Below are 27,225 nucleotides of genomic sequence, written 5' to 3' on the forward strand. Positions count from 1 at the left end.
TGTGTCGGGGCATGGCCGCTGTGAACTGCGGTGCCAGAACCGATGGGAAATCCGCCAGGACCCTGGTGAAGTCGTTGTCGGACAGCGTGATGGAGCCGAGGTGAGGGGCTGGCAACTGGGCTGCACCCAGGGAGGACGTCTGAAAGGTCTCGGCGTGTACCAGACTCTTCCTGGGCAGGTCGACCAGTAGGCTGTGAGTCCGCAAAAAATCCGCACCCAGAAACGGTTGGGCTACGGGGGCCAGTGTAAAGTCCCACGTGAACTGGCTGGAGCCGAACTGTAGCTGCACCTGACGGGTGCCATAGGTCCTTACTGTGCTGCAGTTCACGGCCCTCAGGGGGGGCCCCGGTGCCCTGCTGCGGGTGTCGTAACTCGTCGGAGGTAAAACGCTGATCTCGGCACCAGTGTCGACCAAAAACCGGCGTCCCGACCTTCTGTCCCACACATACAGGAGGCTATCCCGATGGCCAGCCGCTGTAGCCATCAGCGGTGGCTGGCCCTGACGTTTCCTGGGAACTTGCAGGGTGGGCAACAACGGCGGGCTTCTGCACCCCACCGCTGGTGGTAGAAGCACCAGTGTTCATTGGGCTGGGGGTTGGCGGGCTCTGCGGCCGGGCCTGGACTGGTTTGCTGCTGGGAGCATGGCTGGGAGATCTATGCGATGGATGCCCCGCTCACCTTTTTGGCGTTCCACAGCAAGTCCGCCCGGGCTGCCACCTTCCAGGGGTCACTGAAATCCGCGTTGGACAGCAGCAGGCGTATGTCCTCGGGCAGCTGCTCCAGGAATGCCTGCTCAAACATGAGGCAGGGTGTGTGTCCGTTGGCCAGTGACAACATCTCATTCATTAAAGCCGAAGGAGGTCTGTCGCCCAAGCCATCCAGGTGCAGTAAACGGGCAGCCCGCTCGCGCCGTGAGAGTCCGAAAGTCCTGAGGAGCAGGGCTTTGAATTCCGTGTACTTGCCATCTGCCGGGGGCGACTGTACGAACTCCGCGACCTGGGCCGCTGTGTCCTGGTCGAGGGAGCTCACCACGTAGTAGTAGCGGGTGTCTTCTGAGGTGATTTGGCGAACGTGGAATTGGGCTTCGGCTTGCTGGAACCATAGGTTCGGTCGCTGTGTCCAGAAACCCGGCAGTTTCAACGAAACCGCATGAACAGAGGTGGCGTCGGTCATTTCTGGTCCAAAAATCATTTGGACCGTCGGGGTCACCAATTGTAGCGGTGTGCTACATGCAGCGTTAAAATTACGACACGGAGTCAGTAACTGCAGTCGAAGGAAAAACTTTATTCGAAATCCTCAGCCTCACTTTTAAGCCTCCCTCAACCTGCCCCCCGTGGCGCAGAGGCTCCAAAGCTCTGTGCTCGCAAACCCCCGTAGGCTATCTCCCTTAGCCGGAAAGCTGGCTAATTGTGAGCCGGTTCGGATGTGCCAGGAAATGGGTCGCCACATCAAGACATTTTACAGGAGAACATCACCTGAAGCTTAATAGAAGTTAGATAATGCAACAAAACAATGATCTGAAAGACAATTGTAAATCAACAACGGAATGGTTTAAAAAGAAGAAAATTTGTGTTTTGAGATGGCAGAGTCAAAGTCCTGACCTTAATCGTATAGAAATGTTGTGGAAGGATCTGAAGTAAGCAGTTCATGCAAGGAGGTCCACCAACATCCCAGAGTTGAAGCAATTTTGTAAGGAGGAATGGCCTAAAATTCCTCCAAGCCAATGTGCAGGACTGATCAACAGTTACTGGAAACGTTTGGTTGAAGTTATTGCTGTACATGGGGGTGCCACCAGTTACTGAAAGCAAAGGTATACATACATTTTCTAACATGTAAGACTGGATCATTTTTCCTCAATAAATAATGAATAAGTATATTTTTTGTTTGTCTAATTGGGTTCTCTTCATCTAGTTTTAGGACTTGTGTGATCATATTTTGGGTCACATTTATGCAGAGATTCATTTCCCTGCTGGCGTACTCAGTAAATCCAATAACCAGAATAGAATTAATGAAAGACTGCACCCAACAAGGCAAACAACTGGTGTGCAAAAGACAATAAATTATGCAAATACAAAAAACTCATAATTAAATAAACAATAAATACTGAGAACATGAGATGAAGAGACCTTGAAAATGAGTCCATAGGTTCAGTGATTGGGCAAATGAGGTTATTCCTTCTGGTTCAAGAGCCTGAAGGCTGCCTTCACCATCACCTATTATCAGGTGTTTGAGGATAGGCAGGTTGCTACAAATATTTTGCTGTGTGCGTAATTCATTCAAAAAGTTCAGGAACCACTGATTTTAGAACAGCGGTGCACGACATTTATCTTGTTCTTTACACTTGTGTTTTGGAAATGACATTAAACAATTTTGAATCTTGAAACCTTGAGTCACATTTGATTCATTGAGCAGCAGACCACCCACTCAGCTGCCTCTTTTCAGTTGTTATTCCATGTCTGCCCTGATTACTGAGGGCCTTTCTTCCATAAATTGTCCCTGTTCAGAAATCCTTTGACAGTCGGTTAAAGCCAACCCATCAGATTTACCACCTTTTTGAAGAATTAGAATTTCTGACATTCACACACATTGAAAGGTATTAAGAATTTTAAAGTGAGCCATGTTATTCGAATGACAACTTCTTAGCATGGAAAATTTTAAAATAAAAATGCTTAAAGCAATTAAATATATATTTCACAAAATGTGATTACCTGAATTGCCTCTCCCTTGGAGCCATTCTTCTCTATCAAAATGAATGGATTTGCAGAACATATACTAGGTCTAATAGAGTACAATATGCAGATTTGTCTTTCAGAATGCAGAATCTCAAGCTGTTCAGTTGATCTTTTCCCCTAATAATGACCTTTGCCTTTTCTATGTGACCAGTCACTTTTTTGCCCTTCCTTTTGCTTCTTCTCTCTCCCCACCCTAATGTTGTACCACTTAGTTAACTCTGCTGTATCTTGACTAAAAGGTAAAATGTCATCTGAATATGCAGTGCTGAAGATGGGCAATCATTTGTATTAACTGATTATTTCCTGATTGTTTTACATTTCTGAAACTGTGCTGTACTGGATCCTTCTCAACAAAGGATCATCAAAGGAAACAAAGAGTAGCGATTAATGGGTCCCTTTCGGAATGGCAGGCTGTGACCAGTGGGTACCACAAGGTTCGGTGCTGGGACCGCAGCTGTTTACAATATACATTAATGATTTAGATGAAGGGATTAAAAGTAACACTAGCAAATTTGCTGATGACACAAAGCTGGGTGGCAGTGTGAAATGTCAGGAGGATGTTATGAGAATTGCAGGGTGACTTGGACAGGTTGGGTGAGTGGACAAATGTATGGCAGATGCAGTTTAATGTGGATAAATGTGAGGTTATCCACTTTGGTGGCAGGAACAGGAAGGCAGATTACTATCTAAATGGAGTCAAGTTAGGAAAAGGGGAAGTACAACGAGATCTAGGTGTTCTTGTACATCAGTCAATGAAAGCAAGCATGCAGGTACAGCAGGCAGTGAAGAAAGCTAATGGCATGCTGGCCTTTATAACAAGAGAAATTGAGTATAGGAGTAAAGAGGTCCTTATGCAGCTGTACAAGGGCCTGGTGAGACCCCACCTGGAGTATTGTGTGCAGTTTTGGTCTCCAAATTTGAGGAAGGACATTCTTGCTATTGAGGGAGTGTAGCGTAGGTTCACAAGGTTAATTCCCAGAATGGCGGGACTGTCATATGTTGAAAGATTGGAGTGACGGCTTGTATACACTGGAATTTAGAAGGATGAGAGGGGATCTGATTGAAACATACAAGATTATTAAGGGATTGGACACGCTGGAGGCAGGAAGCATGTTCTCGCTGATGGGTGAATCCAGAACTAGAGGCCACAGTTTAAGAATAAGGAGTAGGCCATTTAAAACAGAGATGTGGAAAAACTTTTTCACCCAGAGAGTGGTGGATATGTGGAATGCTCTGCCCCAGAAGGCAGTGGAGGCCAAGTCTCTGGATGCATTCAAGAGAGAGTTAGATAGAGTTCTTATAGATAGCGGGGTCAAGGGATATGGGGAGAGGGCAGTAACGGGGTACTGATTGTGTATGATCAGCCATGATCACAGTGAATGGCAGTGCTGGCTAGAAGGGCCAAATGGCCTACTCCTGCACCTACTGTCTATTCTCATTTTGTCTTTTGCTGTTGATTATTTGCAGGTTTTTCTCCCAAACTGTTCACTTTTTTTACATTAAATTAACCAACTTGTCTTTATTCAACTACATTGTTTGCTTTTTCTGCAGTTTTTTATATTACTCCTTTCGAGTAGGGTTCATTGACAAAATGAGGATTTAGTGCCCATTGTCTAAGCTTTTACATCAGCAGGAAAACAGATGTTAAACTCATTGTTTACTGCCTTGTATGTTACTGTTGCATAAATTGTATTTGTGAATTTGTTTGATTTGCTAACCATGTCAAGTTTACCTGATTCTTTAACTTTTTGCCTGCTCCATTTGAATTTGAGGTTTAGTATTGCACATTTACTTCAGCTAAAGCCTAATCCCACTCCCCAGTTTGCCATTTCTAGAAATTTGAAATGGTTTCTCATTCTGCGCTGGTCGTAAGTCTTGCTTTGTCTTAAGCTCCTGCCCATGCCTGTTTCACCACCCCAATGTGCTCAGAAGCATCTCATGTTGTCTCCTCCACAAGTACAGCAGTTGCCTTGCTCTAATGTAGCCATTCAGATTTTTTATTGATTGGAGAAATCATAAATTCCTGCACTGGTGGAAACTAGTTTTGCAAGTAATGACTCAGCCATTAATGCTTGCTTTCGTTAAGGTGTATTTCACTAAATGCCCAACCCTGACTACAGTGTAGGTGTGACTTCCATATTTTTAATGGATAGTTATTTGGCTAGAAATAGAGCACTTTGCTGTTAGTGAGATGACATAATGAATATTGCCTATACCAGAGTTTGTCTCAAGGTGTGTTACAACCTGATTCCACCCTCCTTCCCATCCCACCACCCCCCAAGCCCTAGGGGGTTGCACACCCAAGACTTCTCTGGCCTTCAATTAGTCATAATGGAACCAGGCCTTCTACCCACCTATAGTAAGCCTACACTAATCCCACTTTGTTTACATACAGAATAGTATAGCACAGGGACATATCCTTTGGCCATGATGCAAAATTAAGCTAACTCTCTTCAGCCTGCATGTGCTTCATATACCTTAGTTCATGTAGTTATACAGTCTCTGTACACTGAACTTTCTGAAATGTAACACCTTAGATTTAGACTCACCTGGCATTTCAGCAACATTCTTGCGGATCTGAATTAGGGAGATTAGTTGTATTTAATTTAACATGTATAAATTACAAATAAGAATCAAGTTATTTTCAGTACTCTTCAAAACATTTTGAATATGCAGCTTTAATTGATTCAATAATTTTACAGGGGAAGTCCTATGTGTATGACCGTGTTTTTCCATCAAATGCAACACAAGAACAAGTATACAATGCATGTGCGAAAAATATTGTCAAAGGTAAGTCATGTTGATGAAAGAGCTGTATTGAATTTGTTTCCTGAACCCTCTAATGCTAAAGAATTTACAGAATAACTGCACAATATTGTAATGCACACTGATATGTGGGTTTTATGAATAAAATAATGACAAGAAGTGGACTGGTCAACTTCAGTTGATTCAAATTTGTTTTAAGGACGATATGAAATGAGAATAGAACAATGCCATTTAGCCCATCAAGCCTGCTTCACCATTACATCATGGCTGATTTATTATATCTCTCGAAGGGATAATAAGTATGGATATGGATGCCAGACTGGTAAAATAATTTAAAACCAGCCACAAATTCTGCTATGGTACGAGTAGTTTTAAACCTAAGCTAAATTTACTAAGTAGAGAAGAGTAAGATTTGACCTGTTAAGGTAATCAATGTGCTTTTTGGCTTATTGTATCATATTTCTAAATTATTTTGTGATATTCCATTTGACTAATCAATGAGGAATCCATTGCATTTATACCACTTTTTTCTGGAAAGCTCTGGAATTGCCTCTCTTTGTGACTCCCTTTTCTCAACTGTCTTTGTTCTGTTTAAAAGTCCTCCTCAAAGCTTGTAATTGGTTCTATTGTTGCTGAAATTGCTTGAATTACCCAGAGTTTGCCTTTTTCTAGTTTGCATCTGCACTCTTCCTCTTAGCACATTGAGGCCTGATAATTTTAAGCTGGAGGTTTAAATATTTACATATTGGTTGTATTTTTGTACTAATATTTACCCCTTAAATATTTCCATTCATGACTTAAATGCTCAGGACTTCTCCCAGTCTTTTAAAATATATCATACTGAGACAAAATTCAGTCTCTTGGCCAGCTGAAGGTCTTCAAACAGTTCCTTGGATTGATCTGGTTAGGGCACGCTCAAGGTATGATCTGAACCATGCACATTACTGTTTGAGCATGACTTGAGCTTCACCATTTTGTCTGTATAATTTAGTGTTCCAATGACATAAATAGCATGTTTTGACTTGATCACTATATATGCTTACTTGGGTTGCTTGTATACTTAAAGGAATACTGAGTTTGTCCAGTTGCCTGATGGCCTGACTTCATTTGAGAGTTTGGCCTTAGTGAAATTCTGTACCCCAGAGACTTAATACCATAATGCAGAGGAACAGAATTACACCATTCAGCCTATCAAGTCCACTTTGCCATTTCATCATGGCTGATCCTGGATCCCATTCAACCCCATACACCTGCCCTCTCACCATCTCCCTTGATGTCACACTCATTGGCTTAAAAAAATCCTCCTTCAGTTCTAAAAAGTTGACCCTCAATTTTGAGGCTGTGCCCTCTAATTCTGGATGGCCCCACCAGAGAAAACGTCCTTTCCACTCCACATCCACCTCATCTAGTCCTTTCAACATTCGGTAACTTTCAATGAGATCCCCACACATTCCTCTAAATTCCAGTGAGTACAGGACCAAAGCTGCCAAATGCTCCTTACATGTTAACCCCTTTATTCCTGGAATAATCCTCATGAACCTCCTCTGGCCTCCCTCCAATGACAATGCATCCTTTCTGAGATAAGGGTCCTAAAGCTGTTGACAAAACTGTAAGTGCAGCCTAACTGGTGTCCTATAAAACCTCAGCATTATCTCTTTGCTTTTATATTCTATTCCCCTTGAAATTAATGCCAGCACAGCATTTGCCATCTTTACCACAGACTCCACATGTGAATTAACCTTCTGGGAGTCTTGCACGAGGACTCTGAAGTCCCACTGTACCTCTGTTTAAATTTTCTCCCCATTTAGATGGCACTGTTGTTCCTTTTACCAAAATGCATGATCAAACATTTCCCTCCACTATGCTATCTGTCACTTTTTTGCCCATTCTTTCAATTTATCTGTCCTCCTGCAATCGCATTGCTTTCTCAGCGCTACTTACCCCTCCAGCCATCTTTGTATCAAACGCAAACTTTGCCTTGAAGCCATCATCCATGAAAAGTAGTGGTCTCAATACTGACCCCTGAGGAACACCACTAGTCAATGGCAGCCAACCAAAAAAAGGCCGCTTTTATTCCCAGTCACTGCCTCCTGCCTGTCAGTCTTTTCTCTGTCCATGCCAACATATTTCTTATAATACCATATGATTTTATCTTGTTAAGCAGCCTCATGTGAAGCGCCTTATCAAATGCCTTCGGAAAATCTTAAGTAAATGACATTCTCTGCCTCTCCTTTGTCCACCCTGCTTGTTAGTTCCTTGAAGAATTCTAACAGTTTTGTCAGGCAAGATTTCTCTTTACAGAAACCATGCTGACTTTGACTTGGCCTAGTACCCCAAAACCTCATCCTTAATAATGGACTCTAATACTTTTCCACCTACTGAGATTAGGCTAACCGGTTTATAATTTCCTTTCTTAGAGTGGAATGAGATTTGCAATTTTCCAGTCCTCCGGGACCATGCCAAAATCAAGTGATTCTTGATAGATTATGACCAATGCATCCATTATCTCTTCAGCAATCTATCTCTGGACTCTGGGATGTGGTCCAGGTGACTTAACCACTTAAAAACCTTTCATTTTGCCTAGCACTTTTTCCTTTGTAATAGCAATGACGCTCACTCCTGTTCCCTGACGCTCACTCCTGTTCCCTGACGCTCACTCCTGTTCCCTGACGCTCACTCCTGTTCCCTGACGCTCACTCCTGTTCCCTGACGCTCACTCCTGTTCCCTGACGCTCACTCCTGTTCCCTGACGCTCACTCCTGTTCCCTGACGCTCACTCCTGTTCCCTGACGCTCACTCCTGTTCCCTGACGCTCACTCCTGTTCCCTGACGCTCACTCCTGTTCCCTGACGCTCACTCCTGTTCCCTGACGCTCACTCCTGTTCCCTGACGCTCACTCCTGTTCCCTGACGCTCACTCCTGTTCCCTGACGCTCACTCCTGTTCCCTGACGCTCACTCCTGTTCCCTGACGCTCACTCCTGTTCCCTGACGCTCACTCCTGTTCCCTGACGCTCACTCCTGTTCCCTGACGCTCACTCCTGTTCCCTGACGCTCACTCCTGTTCCCTGACGCTCACTCCTGTTCCCTGACGCTCACTCCTGTTCCCTGACGCTCACTCCTGTTCCCTGACGCTCACTCCTGTTCCCTGACGCTCACTCCTGTTCCCTGACGCTCACTCCTGTTCCCTGACGCTCACTCCTGTTCCCTGACGCTCACTCCTGTTCCCTGACGCTCACTCCTGTTCCCTGACGCTCACTCCTGTTCCCTGACGCTCACTCCTGTTCCCTGACACTTACTGACCATTGGCATACATCTAGTGTCTTCCGCAGTAAAGACTGAAGCAAAGTACTTATTAAGTTCATCTGCCATTTCTTTGTCCCCATGACTACCTCACCAACATCATTGTCCAGTGGTCCAATATCAACTTTCAACCCCCCTTTTTATTCTTTATATAACTGAAAAAACTTTTAGTATCCTGCTTTATATATTGGCTTGTTTGTCCTCGTATTCCATGTTCCCCTTAGATTTTTTTTTTAGCTGCCTTTTGTTGGATTTTAAAAGCTTCCCAATCATCCAACTTCTTGCTCACTTTTGCTACAGTATATGCTCTTTCCTTGGCTTTTATGTAGTCCTTAATTTCCCTTGTCAGCCATGGCTGCCTACCTCTGCCATTTGAGACCAACTTCTTCTGTAGGACCTATCTATCCCGTGCCTTGTTAACTATTCCCAGAAACTTCAGCCATCTCTATTCTGCCATCCCTCCCCACCAGTATTTCCCTCCAATACACCTGGGCGAGCTCTTCTCTCATGTCTCTGTAATTCCCTGAATTCCATTGCAATACTGATGCATGTGTCTTGTGCTTCTCCCTCTTAAATCACAGAATGAATTCAATCATATTGTGATGACTGCCTCCTAAGGGTTCCTTTACATTAAGCTGACTAATAAAATTGGGGTTATTACACAACACACAATCTAAAATGGCCTTTCCCCTAGTAAGCTCGAGCACAAACTGCTCTAAGAAGCCACCTTGTTAGGCATTCAACAATTCCCTCTCTTGAGATCTGACACCAAATTGGTTTTCCCAGTGCCCCATTACAATTGTGACATTACCCTTATTACTTGCCCTTTCCAGCTCCCTTTGCAATCTCAACTCCACATCTTGGCTACTATTTGGATGGCTATGTATGATTGCTATAATGGTTTTTTAACCCTTGTTTCTTAACTCCACCCACAAAGATTTGAGATTCTGACCTTATGTCATCTCGTTCCAAAGATGTAATTCCATTTGTTATCAACAGAGCCACACCACTGCCTATGCCTTCCCGCCAGTCCTTTCGAAGCAAAGTTTATCCTTTGATGTTAAACTCCCAACTATGGCTCTCTTTCAGCCGCGACTCGGTGATGCCACAATGTCATACTGACCCGATCCCTAATTGCGCCACGAGTTTGTCCACCTTATTCCGAATGCTCTGTTGATATAAATGAAGAACCTGCATTCTTCGCCCATATGAATTTTGCCTCTGTGGTGCAACGTAACTCTTTGTTCTGTCTGCAGTTGTACCCAGTCATTGGCTTACCCTTCCTTATATTCATATTGCATATTATATCATCTACTTGTAAACTTGCTGGCTCACCCTCTGCTCCATCATACTGGTTCCCACCCCCTTTCCATATTAGTTTAAACTATTCCCAATAGCTCTAGCAAACCTGCCCCCAAGGATATTGGTCCTCCTTGGATTCAAGTACAACCCTTCCTTTTTGTACAGGTCACACCCGCCCCAGAAGACGTCCTGATGATCCAAAAATCTAATTCTTCAGCCGTACATTTGTCTGCCACCTCATTCTATTCCTATCCTCACTGTCACGTGGCACAGGCAGCAATCCTTGAGGTCCTGCTTCTCCATTTCCTTCCTAATTCTGTTTTCAGGAACTCCTTTTTTTTTCTTAAGCTGGTGGTACCAATATGTACAATGATTTCAGAAACATCGTGGACCTTGGCACTTGGGAGACAAACTACTTTCCGTGTTTACTTTTTGCATCCACATAATTGCCTATCTGTCCCCCTAACTGTTAAATCCCTTATTACTGCTGCCATCCTCTTCAGTTTCCTGCCCTTCTGAGGCACAAGGCCAGACTCGGTGCCAGAGGCACAGCCACAGTTGCTTCCCTCAGGTAGGTTGTGGACTTGTAGATGTTGAAATAAATGACTGGAATTCAAAGGAGTCGTATTCGTGAGAATCACTTGGGAAGCTGAAGCTGAGACCAAGATCAGATTGCCTGCATTCTTTTTGAATAATAGAGCACACTCGAGTCAGAACTTCTGTTACTTGTCTTCTGAGCTTTCTTAAGATCAAGCTGACTTCCCTTGAATGGTTTAAATTTATAAACCTAAGAAACTTGGGCTTGCTCTTTGAAGAGCTGAATTAAATCAACAATCAAAATTTCAGGATTTGAGCAACAATCCATATGATGAGCCCTAACCTTGTGTCAGTCTGTAATTTTTAATTCAATATTTAGTGCTTCTTTCTTAGTTTTTTTTTCATTCTAGGTTTACCTTGAATTGTATATTTTAGAAAAAAGTATAGAATGTTATAGCATTTCCATGTTCAATTTGTTTACATTGCAGCAGTGATTCAGAGCCTTTATATAATAAATTCCAAAGCTCTTAAAGGTGTACGGAAAAATATACATGCTGTACAATTGAATAAGATTTTAGTTTGAAATATAAAGATATGGTTAAATGAGAAGGGATTAAAAGTGAAATGGGCATGAAAATATTCAAGGCTGTTGTAAGCAGAGCAAGGAGAGGACAGTGTAAAATCTGAGTTGGCAGAAAAGTTCATGTAAATGCAAGTAAAATTTACATTATTTGTACTGTCTTGGGGCCTTTCATTACAAAATATTAAGCATAAAAGTATAGTTTAATATAATTCAAACTATATTCAATATGAAGTTAGAATTTTATTTTATAACTACTTTTAATGTTATATTTTCTAACCAACACTGAACCAGACAGATCCTACCTTGAAGTCCTTGTGATGACTCTTCCACCAAATTTCCATTGTAACAGGACTCTATGATTAATGCTTGAGTAATTGCTTGTTGTTGTGAGAGTCTTCAGAATATGTTTGGAAGATACGGAACTAAAAGATGAGCACAGGACATACAAACCAAATTGTATACAGTGCATTATCTTGACATGTCAGTTGATGTCAGCAATACTGTTCTTCTTCATTATTACATTCAAGTGCTAAAATGCTGTATTGGAGAAAACCACATGACATTTTCTGACAACATAAACTAGAGCTACAAAAGCATCAGTTATTTTGTATTTAGAATTAGTCACTTTGGGATAGCAGGGTGGATTTTTTCCCCTTGTGACTAACAACAAGCATTCCATTATTTTATTAGAAACTCTTTGTTGTGGAACCCTAAAACAAAAGACTTGGGTTGATGATGTGATCCATTAAATGTTTTCAAAGAGAACTTGTTTGCTTTTATCTATGTTACCCTATCAGTCAAGGTATATTTCAATTTTAAAATTGGAAGCAAATGTGGTTAGAAATTAAGTTTTTATAGCTGGAATAATGTAACATGCAACTTAAAAGTCCACTTCAGATCTGTAAGCTGGGCCTGTGTTGTCGTTCCACTAAATTTGAAAGCTTAAAGCCAAGTGTATCTTACTCGGCCATTATTTGATTTTGTTGCTGGCTAAAGTGCTTGCAGAAAATATTGTCAAGATTTGTTATTTCTTTGGTGATGTTGTATTATTGATCTTCCAGATGTACTTGATGGATATAATGGTACAATATTTGCGTATGGTCAAACTGCCTCCGGTAAAACTCACACAATGGAGGTAAGTAATTCCTTAGTCCCTTGAGATCAGTCGAAAGAGTAGGTCTGGTATTCATCCATTACTCAATTTACTGCACATTGTTATTGATCTGGATTTGGCAATTCCAGATGAATTAGCGATAAACAGCAACAGAAGTTTTTGTAAGAAAAATTGTAAAGTTGAACAAATAAATTAGAACTTTTGAATTCTCTCAAAAATACAAGTAGCATTTTAAGACTTTTGTACTTTTTTATTCCAGTGTGATCTTTAAGACTCAATGGTAAAGTACTGTACATTATTTCAAAAGTGAAGTGCATACAGTTGAAATTTGGAATTAGGAATATCCACATGGGTGAAACTGAAATATTACTCTGGATTTGGTCTGAATAAAGTTAACTTTTTAGTTAAGAAAACATGGCATTAGATGTAATTTGCATCTTTATTTCTAATTATAGGGAACACTTCATGATCCTGATTGTATGGGAATAATTCCAAGAATAGCCCAAGATATTTTTAATTATATTTACTCCATGGATGAGAATTTGGAATTCCACATCAAGGTAAATGTTTCCTCAAGACACTTGCATCTTTGAAAATATCAATGCCAAGACTGGTGCTTATTGTCTATCCTAAGTTGTCCTTGAAGTTGAAGATAATGTTGAGCCTTTTTTAAAAAAACACCATTTAAAAATTGGCAAGGCAAATTTTAAAGAACATTGGAACTGCAAAACGGATCAATGGGAAATAAACAGTTGATGTTTTTGGATCAACAACCTTTCATCTTAACAAGGAATAGTAGAAGACAAATGTGTTTTAGGTTGGAAAGAGTGAGGGCGAAGGGAAGGAGAAATTTGTGATGAGTGCTGAACAAATTTGTCAGGGCAACAGTTTTTAAAAAACACTAATTGGGGACAGAAGAGAAAATCAAAACAAAGGTGTTGACTTTTAAGTAAAGAGAAAGGTGGCTTCCTTAAATGGCTCCATTGCCCATTGAATTTATTGATTCTACTTTCTCCCATTGTCCAGTTCCTTCCCCTCTATGACACCTCTCTCTTCTATTGCAGAGTCAGTTATCTTGTCCTTGTTGATTCATCTTCACAATGAACATCTAAATTTTGTATTGCCCACACGGTTGCTCTCAAATCTTTACATCCCAGTCAGAACAAGGTTTGGTTTCCCCTTGCCACTGTACTCCAACATTCAACTGATCACCTTCCATAAGTTCTTTCATCCACAGCAGATTTCCACTTGCAGTCTATTCCCTCTGTGTCTTCCTGGCTTGCTCTTCCTTTGCAGTCACTAGTGGACAGAACTTTGTCTTTAATTGGGGTTAGTTTACAGCTAGATTAACCATTTTAGGTAACCCTCTTGTTTCTCTCTCACCACAGATGTGAAAAAGAAAAAGATTGGTCAAGACAAATGTAGGTCCTTTACAGTCAGAAACAGGTGACTTGATCATAGGGAACAAAGACATGGCAGACCAATTGAATAACTACTTTGGTTCTGTCTTTACTAAGGAGGACATAAATAATCTTCTAGAAATAGTAAGGGACTGAGGGTCTAGTGAGATGGAGGGACTGAGGGAAATACATGTTAGTAGGGAAGTGGTGTTAGGTAAATTGAAGGGATTAAAGGCAGATAAATCCCCAGGGCCAGATGGTCTGCATCCCAGAGCGCTTAAGGAAGTAGCCCAAGAAATAGTGCATGCATTAGTGATAATTTTTTAAAACTCCTTAGATTCTGGATTAGTTCCTGAGGGTTGAAGTGTGGCTAATTTAACCCCACTTTTTTTAAAAAGGAGGGAGAGAGAAACTGAGGAATTATAGACCAGTGAGTCTAACATCGGTGGTGGGGAAAATGCTAGAGTCGGTTATCAAAGATGTGATAACAGCACATTTGGAAAGAGGTGAAATCATCAGACAAAGTCAGCATGGATTTGTGAAAGGAAAATCATGTCTGATGAATCTTATAGAATTCTTTGAAGATGTAACTAGTAGAGTGGATAGGGGAGAGCCAGTGGATGTGGTATATTTAGATCTTCAAAAGGCTTTTGACAAGGTCCCACACAGGAGATTATTGTGCAAACTTAAAGCACATGGTATTGGGGGTATGGTATTGATGTGGATAGAGAATTGGTTGGCAGGCAGGAAGCAAAGAGTGGGAGTAAACGGGACGTTTTCAGAATGGCAGGCAGTGACTAGTGGGGTACCGCAAGGCTCAGTGCTGGGACCCCAGTTGTTTACAATATATATTAATGATTTAGATGAGGGAATTAAATGGAGCATCTCCAAGTTTGCGGATGACACGAAGCTGGGCGGTGGTGTTAGCTGTGAGGAGGATGCTAAGAGGATGCAGGGTGACTTGGATAGGTTAGGTGAGTGGGCAAATTCATGGCAGATGCAATTTAATGTGGATAAATGTGAGGTTATTCACTTTGGTTGCAAGAACAGGAAAACAGATTATTATCTGAACGGTGGCTGATTAGGAAAAGGGGAGATGCAACGAGACCTGGGTGTCATTGTACACCAGTCATTGAAGGTGGGCATGCTGGTACAGCAGGCGGTGAAAAAGGCAAATGGTATGTTGGCATTCATAGCAAAAGGATTTGAGTACAGGAGCAGGGAGGTTCTACTGCAGTTGTACAAGGCCTTGGTGAGACCGCACCTAGAATATTGTGTGCAATTTTGGTCCCCTAATCTGAGGGACATTCGTGCCGTAGAGGGAGTACAGAGAAGGTTCACCAGATTGATTCCTGGGATGGCAGGACTTTCATATGAAGAAAGACTGGATCGTCTGGGCTTATACTCACTGGAATTTAGAAGATTGAGGGGGGATCTAATTGAAACGTATAAAATTCTAAAGGGATTGGACAGGCAAGATGCAGGAAGATTGTTTCCAATGTTGGGGAAGTCCAGAACGAGGTGTCACAGTTTAAGGATAAAGAGGAAGCCTTTTAGGACAGAGATGAGGAAAAACTTCTTCACACAGTGAGTGGTGAATCTGTGGAATTCTCTGCCACAGGAAACAGTTGAGGCCGGTTCATTGGCTATATTTAAGAGGAAGTTAGATATGGCCCTTGTGGCTAAAGGGATCGGGGGTATGGAGAGAAAGCAGGTACAGGGTTCTGAGTTGGATGATCATACTAAATGGCGGTGCAGATTTGAAGGGCCGAATGGCCTACTGCACCTATTTTCTATGTAGCTGTATTCTTTTAATTTGTTTCATTCTTCTTTTCTGTCTCCATTTACTACTTTTTTTTCTTGACAACTTTATTCTGCGCCCTGTCACAGAAATCCCCACTTCTCTCCATTCTTTTTCCGAATGAAAATGCACTTTACTTCCCATTATTTTAGTCCCAGTTAAATTTTTGTGATGTTGCTTGTTTAGCTTTTCCTTGGCTACTTCTAATTAATCTTGCATTTCCAACACTTGGTTTGATGTTGGGTTTCTAGCATGTATAGTTTTTGCTGCATCTTCAAGGAGTTGGAGTCACATCTGGATGGAACCAATTAAGTGTCTGATTTTCTTTCATTAGGAACACTGAGGACTTTGAATTTTTTGTTCTGATCTCCATATTTAAGACAGATTTTGTGGAATTACAATGAGTCCAGTTGAGTTTTCTGAAGGTGTTACCAAAACTGAAGAATTTTAATGTTGATTGATTTTGACACTGCAGATTTTATTGTCTTTGAAAGAGTGAGGGAAGGGAAAAGTTGAGCCTTGATTCATTTGTTATTTAATATTGTGAGACCATATTTCAAGAGTTAGTATAGATTTAAGGTAATTTAAAGAGTAAAAGGGGAGTTCAGAAAAATATTTCCCATCTAGATAATGGTGAAGGCAAAAATTGCAAACCATTATTTCCCCCAAAAACAAGTGTAATTGGTTCAGCACTTTTAAGTATTACAACTAAAATTGATGGATTGGATTGAAATGGAAATGTTTGAAGTAGATCCATTTTGACCAGCATTGGTTTAAAGGCAAGTATATCTGCTAAAATTTGTGATTCCTTGACAAAAGAGACCCAGTCAAGTCCTTATTCATTATGACCAAAAACTAGTCTCTGTTATTTGTAATGCATATTTGTAGATTTATAAAAGACTTCTAGTGTTTAACTTGTGTTTAGGATTATTAGTCTAGTAAAATAACAATCCAGTAATCAAAATCATTTTAAAAATAACTAATAAAAATAAAAAAAACATCAAAGGTGTTGGAAACATTCTGTAGGTTAGTTTTCAGATAGAAAATTATTGACCTGAATCATCAGCTTTGTTTCTCTCCACAATTGCTTTTTTTCTGTCTGTTTTCAGCTTTTTAAATGTACAAGTTACATTGGCTATTTCTGTGCTTAACTGTCATCATTGTTCTTCAGGTTTCATATTTTGAAATATATTTGGACAAGATTAGGGATCTTTTGGATGGTAAGTTGCCAAAAATGATATATTTTTAAATTATAACACTAATCAGGTTTCCTTTTATGTGTGACTTATATATTTGGGATTGATCAAAAACAAGCTTTTGAATCTTGGGCTGAATTAGAGAAATTAGCAGAATTACAGCTCTATAGATTCTAAAATCAGAATTCCTCAGCACCTACCCTGCAGCCACTCTTTAGCATGGATTTTCTCAGTAATCCCAGCATCTCCCCTCTTTAAAATAAAGTATATTAGTCTGATTAGGTGCACAGTGAAATATGTGGAAGTTAATCAATGTCACTTAATGCTACTGCTACTAAAGAATAGTCAAGAGTGGATTTTGTTGCTTTACAACCTAGTGCAGCCTTTAAAGTGGCACTTTATACTGCCATGCTGTTACGTAATTTCCACATAACAGGGTCAACCTGCCAGCAGTTCTTAAAACTTTACTCTGCCATGAAAATACTTAATCAATCAAACTATCTTACTTTAAAGTTTATTTTACATAACTAAAGGTAGAAAAAAGATTTCTGTTCTTCAATGTACTGAAATATAAGCATTAAATTTGAATGAAATGGTGTGAAGGAGGAAAAAAATGATAGCTACTATAGTCTGTCATTTGAGTTATTAGATTTTTTTGCTCCCTCTTCCTTCCACCCCCCCTCCCCCCAAAATGGTTTTCATTTGGTATCTTGATAATGCCAATTGCCACTTTCAGATAGCTTGCTATTGGAGACTGATATTATGCAGTACTTTGTTTTTGGCTATTGCTTTCACAGAAAAATGTGTGTTACATGAATCTCTTCATTACTTCGTATTGGTTTCATGCTAATAGAGGTTTTTTACCAATATTTTTTGATACCATGTGATATAAAATCTAGATTGTGCAGATGCCGAAAATTTGAAATAAAAACATTCGGCAAGTTAGGCAGCAGAGGATAAAAGAGAAAATGAAATAGTATATCTGAAGTCAAAGACCTTCATCTGAAACTAGAAAAGTTTAAAAAAAAAACAAGGTTTAAATTGCAGAGGAGATGGAGAGATGACAAGTTCAAATGGAACTGCTGGCATTGAGTAGACCAAAGTAAACTGGATAATGCAAGTGATGATGGTGTCATCTGAAAAGATTGAAGCTTAAATGTAACAAATCTGTTTGAAGGAAGTAGATATTGGACAAATGTATGAAAATAGGGAAGAGGAAGAAAAATGCTGGAATAAGTTACATGCTATAACAATTGTTGCAAATTCTGATTTAATTAAAACTGGCCTCACCTGGCAAATGAGGCAGTATTTTTGCAGAGAAAAATAGTTACAGATTGATGCCCTTGTATAGCAAATTCTGACATGAACAGGACAGACTGGTTATTTGAAATTATTATATTCATAGCTATCCTGAGAACTGTAACATGCCAAGCTGGAAGGTGAAATGCTGTCTATTGTGCTTACGTTGTTTTTAATTGAAGCTGAAATAGGAAGCATCAGCAGTTGTGTAAAACCGTGGCAAACAGGTAAAGTGGATGAACTCAGTTGGCGGAATGCTCTAGGGACTAGGAAGTTTTGGCCATAGTACACATCCCAGAGAAAGGGCAGAATGGAAGCTTAGTGGGATGCTGATGTTTTAAGCATGACAGAGGAACAGGTAAGAGGGGTGGGGTGGGGGGAGAAGAGGGTATTGCTTTTTTGATATGGGAGAGCAATACAGCAGTGTTTGGAAAAGGTATTCTTGATGATCACTTAATGAGTCTCTTATAAATAAGAATGGAATAGTCACCTTTGTTAGAGCAATGTGATAATGAATCAAACCAACTCAGAATCGTCATCATGGCTATCCCTTGAGGTCGAGGATGATGGCCTTCGTTCCGTTTCCACAGAATGAAGACGCCTGTGCATGTATTTGTTTAATGTGTACTTAATGTTGCACTCCAAGAAGCACACGATACTTCACAAATCAACCAACTGATTCCAATGGCATGGAAACCACGGCGATTGGAGCTATTGGATTTGTTGCAGCCTTCATCCGCCTTCACATCCGTTGAGTTCAAAGTAACCTTGTCAGCCTGTTCTAAGGCTGAGGTCTTGGTTGGATTGTTCTTTGTCAGGGACCTCACCCTCAACCTTACTGCCATGGGTGACCCTACCAGGAGCATAGCTCCAGATGGGATCGTTCTCGGGATCTCAGGACCACCAAAGCTTCTCTGTCACGACAAGGTGACAATCCACAGAGAAGCACCTCAGAATAGTTAGGATCTGGGATTCATTTCTTGTAGGAAATGGAATTGAGCTATGCTTTCACTGAAAGAATAACTTGCAGAACTATGACAGAAGAAGAGGGTAATTGAGCTGATGGGATTACAGTTTTTTTAAACAGGGATTGGCTAGATTTTGGCCTTTTGTGTTGTAGCAATTGTTTGATTTCATAATTTCAACCAAAATTAGCTTCTCAAGGCCAGCTGGGTTGTGAGCACAATATTGTGGCTTAGTACACTTTAGACAGACTATCATCTTCTCTCAACGTTTCAGGCTTTTATAATAATGGCCAGAAAGATTGAATATGTTCAAAATTGTCTTCAATTCACTGATATCAAATATTGCACTGAAGGCTGCGTGGGTAGAAACTACTGAATTTTTGTTTAATTGTTCATGAACTTATTTCTGAAGTTAGAATCATTTCCTTCATTGTAGTAAGCAAATTCTAGGCCATCAGTTCTTTCTTCTGGGGTTTAAGATATCTGGACTCTGTATCACCATAATTTTACACTCATAATGAATACCAAATATTAATGTGTCATTAAGTACACTTTTATTTGTATAACTATCTTAATGATAGGAAATGTTGCATAATGGGAATATTTTTCTTTTCAGTATCCAAGACCAATCTCTCTGTCCATGAAGATAAAAATAGAGTCCCTTATGTCAAGGTAAGTAAAATATATCAATTACATTTTCCCATAATATTCTGAAACTTTTGTGTATAAAACTAACTTTATTATTCCTTCTATAATACAGGGTTGCACTGAACGTTTTGTTTGCAGTCCTGATGAAGTAATGGATACAATTGATGAAGGAAAATCCAACAGACACGTAGCAGTTACAAGTAAGTATGTTTATTCTTTGACTTAAATGCAGCATGACCTTGTGTTAGTCAAGGCATGTACAAGGCATTGGTGAGGCCAAATTTGGAGTATTGTGTACAGTTCTAATCACTGAATTATAGGAAATATGTCAACAAAATAGAATACAGAGGAGATTCACTAGAATGGTACCTGGGTTTTAGCACCTAAGTTACAGAGAAAGGTTGAACAAGTTAGGTCTTTATTCTTTGGAGTGTAGAAGGTTGAGGAGGGACTTGATAGAGGTATTTAAAATTATGAGGGGGATAGATAGAGTTGATGTGGATAGGCTTTTTCCATTGAGAGTAGGGGAGATTCAGACAAGAGGACATGAGTTGAGAGTTAAGGGGCAAAAGTTTGGGGGTAACACGAGGGGGAACTTCTTTACTCAGAGTGGTAGCTGTGTGGAATGAGCTTCCAGTAGAAGTGGTAGAGGCAGACTTGATTTTGTCATTTAAGAAAAAAAAATTGGATAGATTTATGGACAGGAAAGGAATGGAGGGTTATGGGCTGAGTGCAGGTAGGTGGGACTAGGTGAGAGTAAGCGTTCGGCATGGAGTAGAAGGGTCAAGATGGCCTTTTTCTGTGCTGTGATTGTTATATGGTATAGTCCTGAGGCTCATGTACCACCTTCCTGATGGCAACAGCAAGATGAGAGCGTGTCCTGGATGGTGGGGGCCCTTTTGAGCGACAGTGCTTCGTGTAGATGCGCTCAGTGGTGGCAAGAGCATTATTAGTAATGGACTAGGCCATGTCCACTACTTTTTGTAGGGTTTTCTGTTCAAGGGCATTTGTCTTTCCAAATAATTTGGCCCGTACAGGGATTGAACAAACGACTAGCAATTGCTCAGGAGAAAGGGTAAAAGCCAAGATGCAGGGCATAATTGAGATGCAATCAAGTGCTTTTTCAATTCTGCTAAAGGGAAAGCCATGGTTCGGGAAGAAGGGAGGCATTGCTGAAGCATTTTTGTCATCAGAACATGTGCAGTAGAAATGGATGAATATGAATAGTGCTAAATAATAGAATGGTTGAAGGAAATATTTTGAGATAGCTCTGAGGATTTGTTGTCTTGCAATGGATGTCTGCTGGCCTCTCTTCCAAGAAAGGGAGATCTTGTTTCTCAAAGTTCTGATGAAGAGCCTTTGAGCAGAAAAGTTAACATTTTTGCTTTCCATCTACTGTTATCAAAAAGTTTTTTACTTTCCCTGCAACTTAGAACCAACTTTTTTGCCATAGGTCTGATGAAGGATTTTCAGCCTAAATGTTAACTGTTTCTCTTTCCACAAATGTGCCAGATCTGGGTTTTCCAGTATTTTATTTCCTAAATGTTGCATTTGTGGTGTTATCTTTCATTAAATAGTGTTGTTTGCTGTTGTGTCTTCCTCGAGCTTTGGATTTTGCTGGAATGTTTTAAGAGGTCAAAGACTGAGTTCAGAGTGAGATAGGGAATCACAGTGGCAGGCCAAGGAAAGCTCAGGTCACATTTACAGACTACAAAAGTTCTGTAAATTGTCACACATTTCCGCATATGATATCTCTACTGCAGAGGAGACCATATCAGTAGAAGCATTTTGCAATAGACTAAATGATGAGCACAAATACACTGCTGCTTTATTTAAAATGAGCATCCGGTGTCCTGGATAATGGGAGGAGGTGAAAGAGTAGGTGTTGCATCTCCTGCAGTGGCATTGAAGATGTTATGAGAAGATGGGTGTATTGAAGGTGGAATCATGAAGCAGTGAGGGAAGGAATGGTCCGTTTTGGAGTGTTTAAAGAAGAGAAAATCCCTTTGTTTTGCTTAGGTTCATAGTGGACCACTATCAAACAGCCTACTTTACCCTGGATAGCGTTCAATGAGCGTTGGTGCTGCTTCTGATTTGTGTGTTTTTAATGATGGTTAGGTGTCAGAAGCTAGGATTATCTGATCTAATTGAGTGGCTGATCCATTTGGATTTGTGGTTGCATGTCTGAAGTTGGGAAGCTCAGCAGACGATGCTTTTCTGTGACATCATTGGATGTCACTCAGTTTTCTTTTTTCCCAACTTCCTGGAAAAGTAGAGGCCTGAATAAGTAAGACGACAAAGGCAAAAATTGGAGATGGTGGAAATTTGAAACAAAATCATAAAATACTGAAAGTATTCAGATTGAGTAGCATCTGTCAAGAACTGAAATTAACATTTTAAGGACTTTACAAATCTTCACTATTTCAAATCAATGATCAATTATCAATTTGAAATAGAGTACATCACAGTACCTTCAGCCAATAATGTCTGTCCCAACAATATGTCAATTTAAACTGTCTATCTGCTGGCATGTGACAGGTTTAGGAAGAGTTATCATTCCTCAATTCCCTCCCGATTTATGTGTATCTGATTCTCTCTGTGCAAATAAAACTTGCCATGTAAATCTCCTTTAAACTTTGTCTCGTCACCATAAAGCTATCCCCACTCGTATTTGACTCTTCCACCTTGGAAACCGTCACCAATATCTATCCTGTAAATTCTCAGTGTTAACAGTTTCTCACTACTTAATTTTGTAGGAATTTCCAGCACTTCCTATTAAAGCCCTAATTTGTTATGTTAAGGATCTGCAGTCTGCCTATTTGTTGAGCAGTAGCATCTGTTTCTATTTCAGATATGAATGAGCACAGCTCACGTAGCCACAGTATCTTTCTTATTAATGTCAAACAAGAAAACACTGCAACGGAGCAGAAGCTAAGTGGCAAGCTTTATCTGGTTGACTTGGCAGGCAGTGAAAAGGTATGTTTATTTTTTCTTCCCCCTCCCCCCAGTAAAAACAAAAGAAAAAAATTGGATCATCGAGCAACTTTTGAAAGTTTCTGTGATTTTAGTGTGGGTAGTATTACTTGTTAGATTGTAAGATGACCCACAAAACGAGGTTAAAAGCTTAACATAATTATGTTGTATCAGCTTTTACTTACTAGATCTGATAAATATTTGTGCAGCAAAACTAAGTTACTGCTCAGCTGTGTTGAATACAATGTACTGCTGATAGTCTCAAGCATCTGAGAAATATATACTAGTAATCAAATTGAATATATTTTCGGCAATTTAGAAACGCTGCTTTGATCAAGTTGTCTTAATGGTGAAAGGAATTATCTGTGGATATAGGTGTAAGTTTAAAATGATTTTGAGAAACAAGGAACATGGTCATTCATTGCAGAAGCTATTTTTGCACAAGAAATTTGATTTGGTTTACTGTCACATGTACTGAAGTGTAATGAAAAGCTTGTCTTGCATGCTATTCATACATATCAAATCATTTACACAATATATTGAGTTAGTATGTGGTAAAACAAAAGCGCAGTGCAGAATAAAGTGAAACAGTTATTTTTGAGGTAAAAAGTCCATGTTAACATAAGCAACTTTTCTCTAGTGTTATTACAGTGGGGTAAAAGCTGATGTGGTGATATGTGTTTACAAATTTTTATATCTTGTGCCAGGTGGGAGAATACAGAGATGAGTATCTCCAGGGTGGGAGGGGTCTTTGAATGTGCTGGCAGTTTATAGAGTTGATGAGGGGGAGGCTAATTTCCATGAGTTAGGAGTATCCAAAGGAGATGAGAAAAGCTTTCTGTTCAAGTGTTTCAGTGAAATTAGTCAAGAGTCAATGCAAATTACTGAAGTAAAGCAAAGATGGGAAAAGGTTATAGTTTTGTTGGTCTCTAAAATATAGCCTAGTCTAATTTAACCCTTGTAAGTATTCTGATAAGGATTGATGTAGTGTAATGTGTACAGTGGGCTTGATTTGAAAAGCCATTTTGACCAACAAGAATACAATTATCTGAATTATTTTTGCAAGAATTTTGACTTTTACAGACAGACTCCCCTGATTACCAAAGTTTTCCAACTGATGTGAATTTCCATCATTATGCTTTGCTGTCACTGTTTCCTAAATGTACTGAAGTACTGTTGGACTTTAGAAATTTGATTTGCAGATGTATTGATTGTTTTTCAAAAGAATGCTACTATTGGTTAAAAATCTATTTCTCATTATAGAAGGAAGTGTTACTTTAACACTCTCATAACTGAATGTTTCAGCAGCTTGGACAAATAATCCAAAAAATTAGAGTTAAGGTCCAGCTATCAGTTCTTGACAACTTGAATTCAGTTAAAATTTGGGAATTAAAAAAAATGTCTCTGTAAATGGCTGTTAAGCCATCAGATTCTTATTTAAAAACTGACCTGTTTCGCTAAATTTTCTCTAGGGAAGGAACCCTGCAATGCTTACCTGGTCATGCCCATTTGTGACTCCACATCGATTGACTCTTGGCTTGCTAAGCCACTTCAGAGGCAATTATTTAGTTGTTTCAAGCTAGTATAACATTCTGAAAGCACCTTCCTGTGACTGCAGGGCTCAACTTCCCAGGGTACCCAATGTTGGGGACATAAATGATGGCCCTGCCTGAAATGCCTGCATCACATGATTATTAAAAATGAAATTTGACTGCTAATGAAGTTGAATATTAAAATTGTGTCACTTTAAAATACTTCTCACTTAAAACTCACCTGCCTTGTTTGAGGTAAAGGCCATCAATGAGATGTGCTCGACCTGGTAACATTAGATTGTTCATTAGCAATGTTATGTATTAAAAATCTAGGCCCAAACTTGTTTGTAATGCCAGCTTAATTTGTGACAGTAAACTGGGTGTAACAGTAAATAATATGAAAGAATAAGGAACTTTAAAAAAAAAGTACATTAGGAATCATTGTAAAGGTGTTGATAATATGTTCATGCAGTCACTTTTTAAAACCTTCCCCACTTAGGTTAGTAAAACTGGAGCAGAAGGCGCAGTTCTCGATGAAGCCAAGAATATCAACAGGTCTTTGTCAGCATTGGGGAATGTCATTGCTTCTCTGGCAGAATCAAGTGTGAGTATTAAGAATACATTGTGTTTCTTGCACTTAGACATTGCAAATTTCATTAACCAATTTACAATTTCTAAACTGTAGTACTCTAATGGGTCTGGGAAGCAACAAAATGGTTCAGCAGAATTCTCAATATGTAAAGGAAAATTAACTAAATATAACCAAAATCTTTTAAACTGTTACTACATTTTTCTCTTCAGTTTTAATAATTTGTAATTAAACTGGTAACCTTCCTAATTTTTCTTAAATTTATACTGTCCCATTGTACGACTTTAAACTGATTCCCACCCCCACTCCTGGCTGCTAGACGTGAGTGCACCAGTTTGAAAATGTGGATCCTATGATCTGCAGATCCTACAAGAGGTATTCACCTCCCCTTGGAAGTTTTCATGTTGTTTTACAATATTGAATCACAGTGGATTTAATATGGCTTTTTTGACACCGATCAACAGAAAAAAATTAGTGTCAAAGTGAAAACAGGATCTCTACAAAGATCTCTAAATTACAAAATAATGGATTGCATAAGTATTCACCTCCATGAATATGATACACCAAATCATCACTGGTGCAGCTATTTGGTTTTAAAAGTCACATAGTTAGTTAAATGGAGATCACCTGTGTACAGTTAATGTTTCAATTGATTGTAGTAAAATGCATCTGTATCTGGGCGGTCCAACTGTTGGTCAGACAGTATCCTGGCAAAAACTACACCATGAAGTCAAAAGAACAAGCCAGACATCTCCGTAAAAAGGCTTTTGAAAAGCACAACTCAGAAGATGGATATAAGTAAATTTCCAAGTCACTGAATATCCAATGGAGTGCAGCTAAGTCAAATGTCAAGAAATGGAAAGAATATGGCACAGCTGTAAATCTGCCTAGAGTAGGCTGTCCTCAAAAACTGAGTGACCGTGCAAGAAGGGGACGAGTGAGGGAGGCCACCAGAGACCTATGACAGCTCTGGAGGAGTTGCAAGCTTCATTGGCTGAGATGGGAGATGGCACTTACAACAACGATTTTCTGGGTGCTTCACCAGTCTCAGCTTTATGGGAGAGGGGCAAAGAGTTAGGCGTGAAAAAAACTCACATGAAATCTCAGCTTGAGTTTGCTAGAAGGCATGTAGGAAACTGAAGTCATCTGGAAGAAGGTTCTATGGTCTGATGAAACCAAAATTGAGCTTTTTAGCTATCAGACAAAACACTGCACATCATCAAAAACACACCATCCCTATCATGAAGTTGTATCACATCAAGCCTGGAAGGCTTGTGAAGGTAGAGAGTAAAATGAATGCAGCAAAATACAGGGAAATCCTGGAGGAAAACCTGTTGCAGTCTGTAAGGGAACTACAACTTTGGAAATTTTTTTCCCAGCAAGACAATGACCCCAAGCATAAAGCCAAAGTTACACAGGAATGGCTTAAAAGCAACAAAGTTAATATCCTGGAGAGAGACAAGTCAGAGTCCAGATCTCTATCCAATTGAACGCTTATGGCTAGATTTGAAAAGGACTGTTCCCTCATGATCCCCAAGCAATCTGATGGAGCTTGAGCAGTTTTGTAAGGAAGAATGAGGAAAAATTGCAGAGTCCAGATGTGCAAATTGATAAAGACCTATCCACGCAGACTCAAGGCTATAATTGCTGCTAAAAGTACATCTATTAAATACTGATTTGAAAGGAATGAGTAATTATGCAATCAATTATTTTGTTTAATAATTACAATAAATTAGACCAATTTGTAGAAATTTGTTTTCACTTTGACACAAGTCAAAGTTGATCAGTGTCAAAAAAGCCGAATTAAATCAACTGAGATTCAATGTTGTAAATCAATGAAACAAAACTTCTGTTGGGGGGGGGGGGGGGGGAAGAGTGGAGAATACATTTTATAGGCAATGTATTCATTGCCTTTTCTATCCTTGCATTCTTTCCTTGGCTCTTCCTTATCTCATTATCCAACCCAATTTCTTCCAAAGCCCTGTATCTATTTATGTGCCCTTAAATGCATCATCTGTTCAACTAAAATTTAGCTACTGTTTCTTATTCTTAAACCCTCCAGGCTTGATTACTTTATTTTAAACTGGAATGGAAAACGGAATGAATTTTGTTAAAATTACTGTTTCATTGAAAGTTGCTATGAAAAAGCAGTTAATTGCTTAACAAAAATCTACTTGCGCATGGGTAATACTCTTAAAATATTGGTTCTTTTAGTCTTATGTACCGTACCGTGACAGCAAAATGACAAGGATCTTGCAGGATTCTCTGGGTGGTAACTGCAGAACAACGATAGTTATTTGCTGTTCTCCATCAACCTATAATGAAGCAGAGACTAAAAGCACATTGATGTTTGGTCAAAGGTAAGGAAATTGCAAGTTAAGATGTTTTGTGTAGAAATGGAAGGTAGAACACAAACAATCATTCCTGCTAAATTGTTTCTGTAGACAGAAAATTTTGAACAAATTGACACCAGTTTAACAGTTTACA

The 27,225-nt window shown here is 39.7% G+C and overlaps 1 protein-coding gene across 1 annotated transcript in view; it reads left to right on the forward strand.

Moving 5' to 3' along the window:
• Positions 1-27,225, forward strand: part of LOC132395412 (kinesin-1 heavy chain) — a 91,466-nt gene that overhangs the window by 19,264 nt on the left and 44,977 nt on the right. Inside the window, exons 2-10 of the mRNA XM_059971957.1 lie at positions 5,435-5,522; positions 12,283-12,356; positions 12,791-12,895; positions 16,708-16,756; positions 19,613-19,668; positions 19,757-19,844; positions 22,496-22,620; positions 24,649-24,753; positions 26,953-27,098. Coding sequence (XP_059827940.1) covers positions 5,435-5,522; positions 12,283-12,356; positions 12,791-12,895; positions 16,708-16,756; positions 19,613-19,668; positions 19,757-19,844; positions 22,496-22,620; positions 24,649-24,753; positions 26,953-27,098 — 836 coding nt within the window. The remainder of the gene's footprint in view (positions 1-5,434; positions 5,523-12,282; positions 12,357-12,790; positions 12,896-16,707; positions 16,757-19,612; positions 19,669-19,756; positions 19,845-22,495; positions 22,621-24,648; positions 24,754-26,952; positions 27,099-27,225) is intronic.

Source organism: Hypanus sabinus, chromosome 6, assembly GCF_030144855.1.
Source record: "Hypanus sabinus isolate sHypSab1 chromosome 6, sHypSab1.hap1, whole genome shotgun sequence".
Lineage (NCBI taxonomy): Eukaryota > Metazoa > Chordata > Chondrichthyes > Myliobatiformes > Dasyatidae > Hypanus > Hypanus sabinus.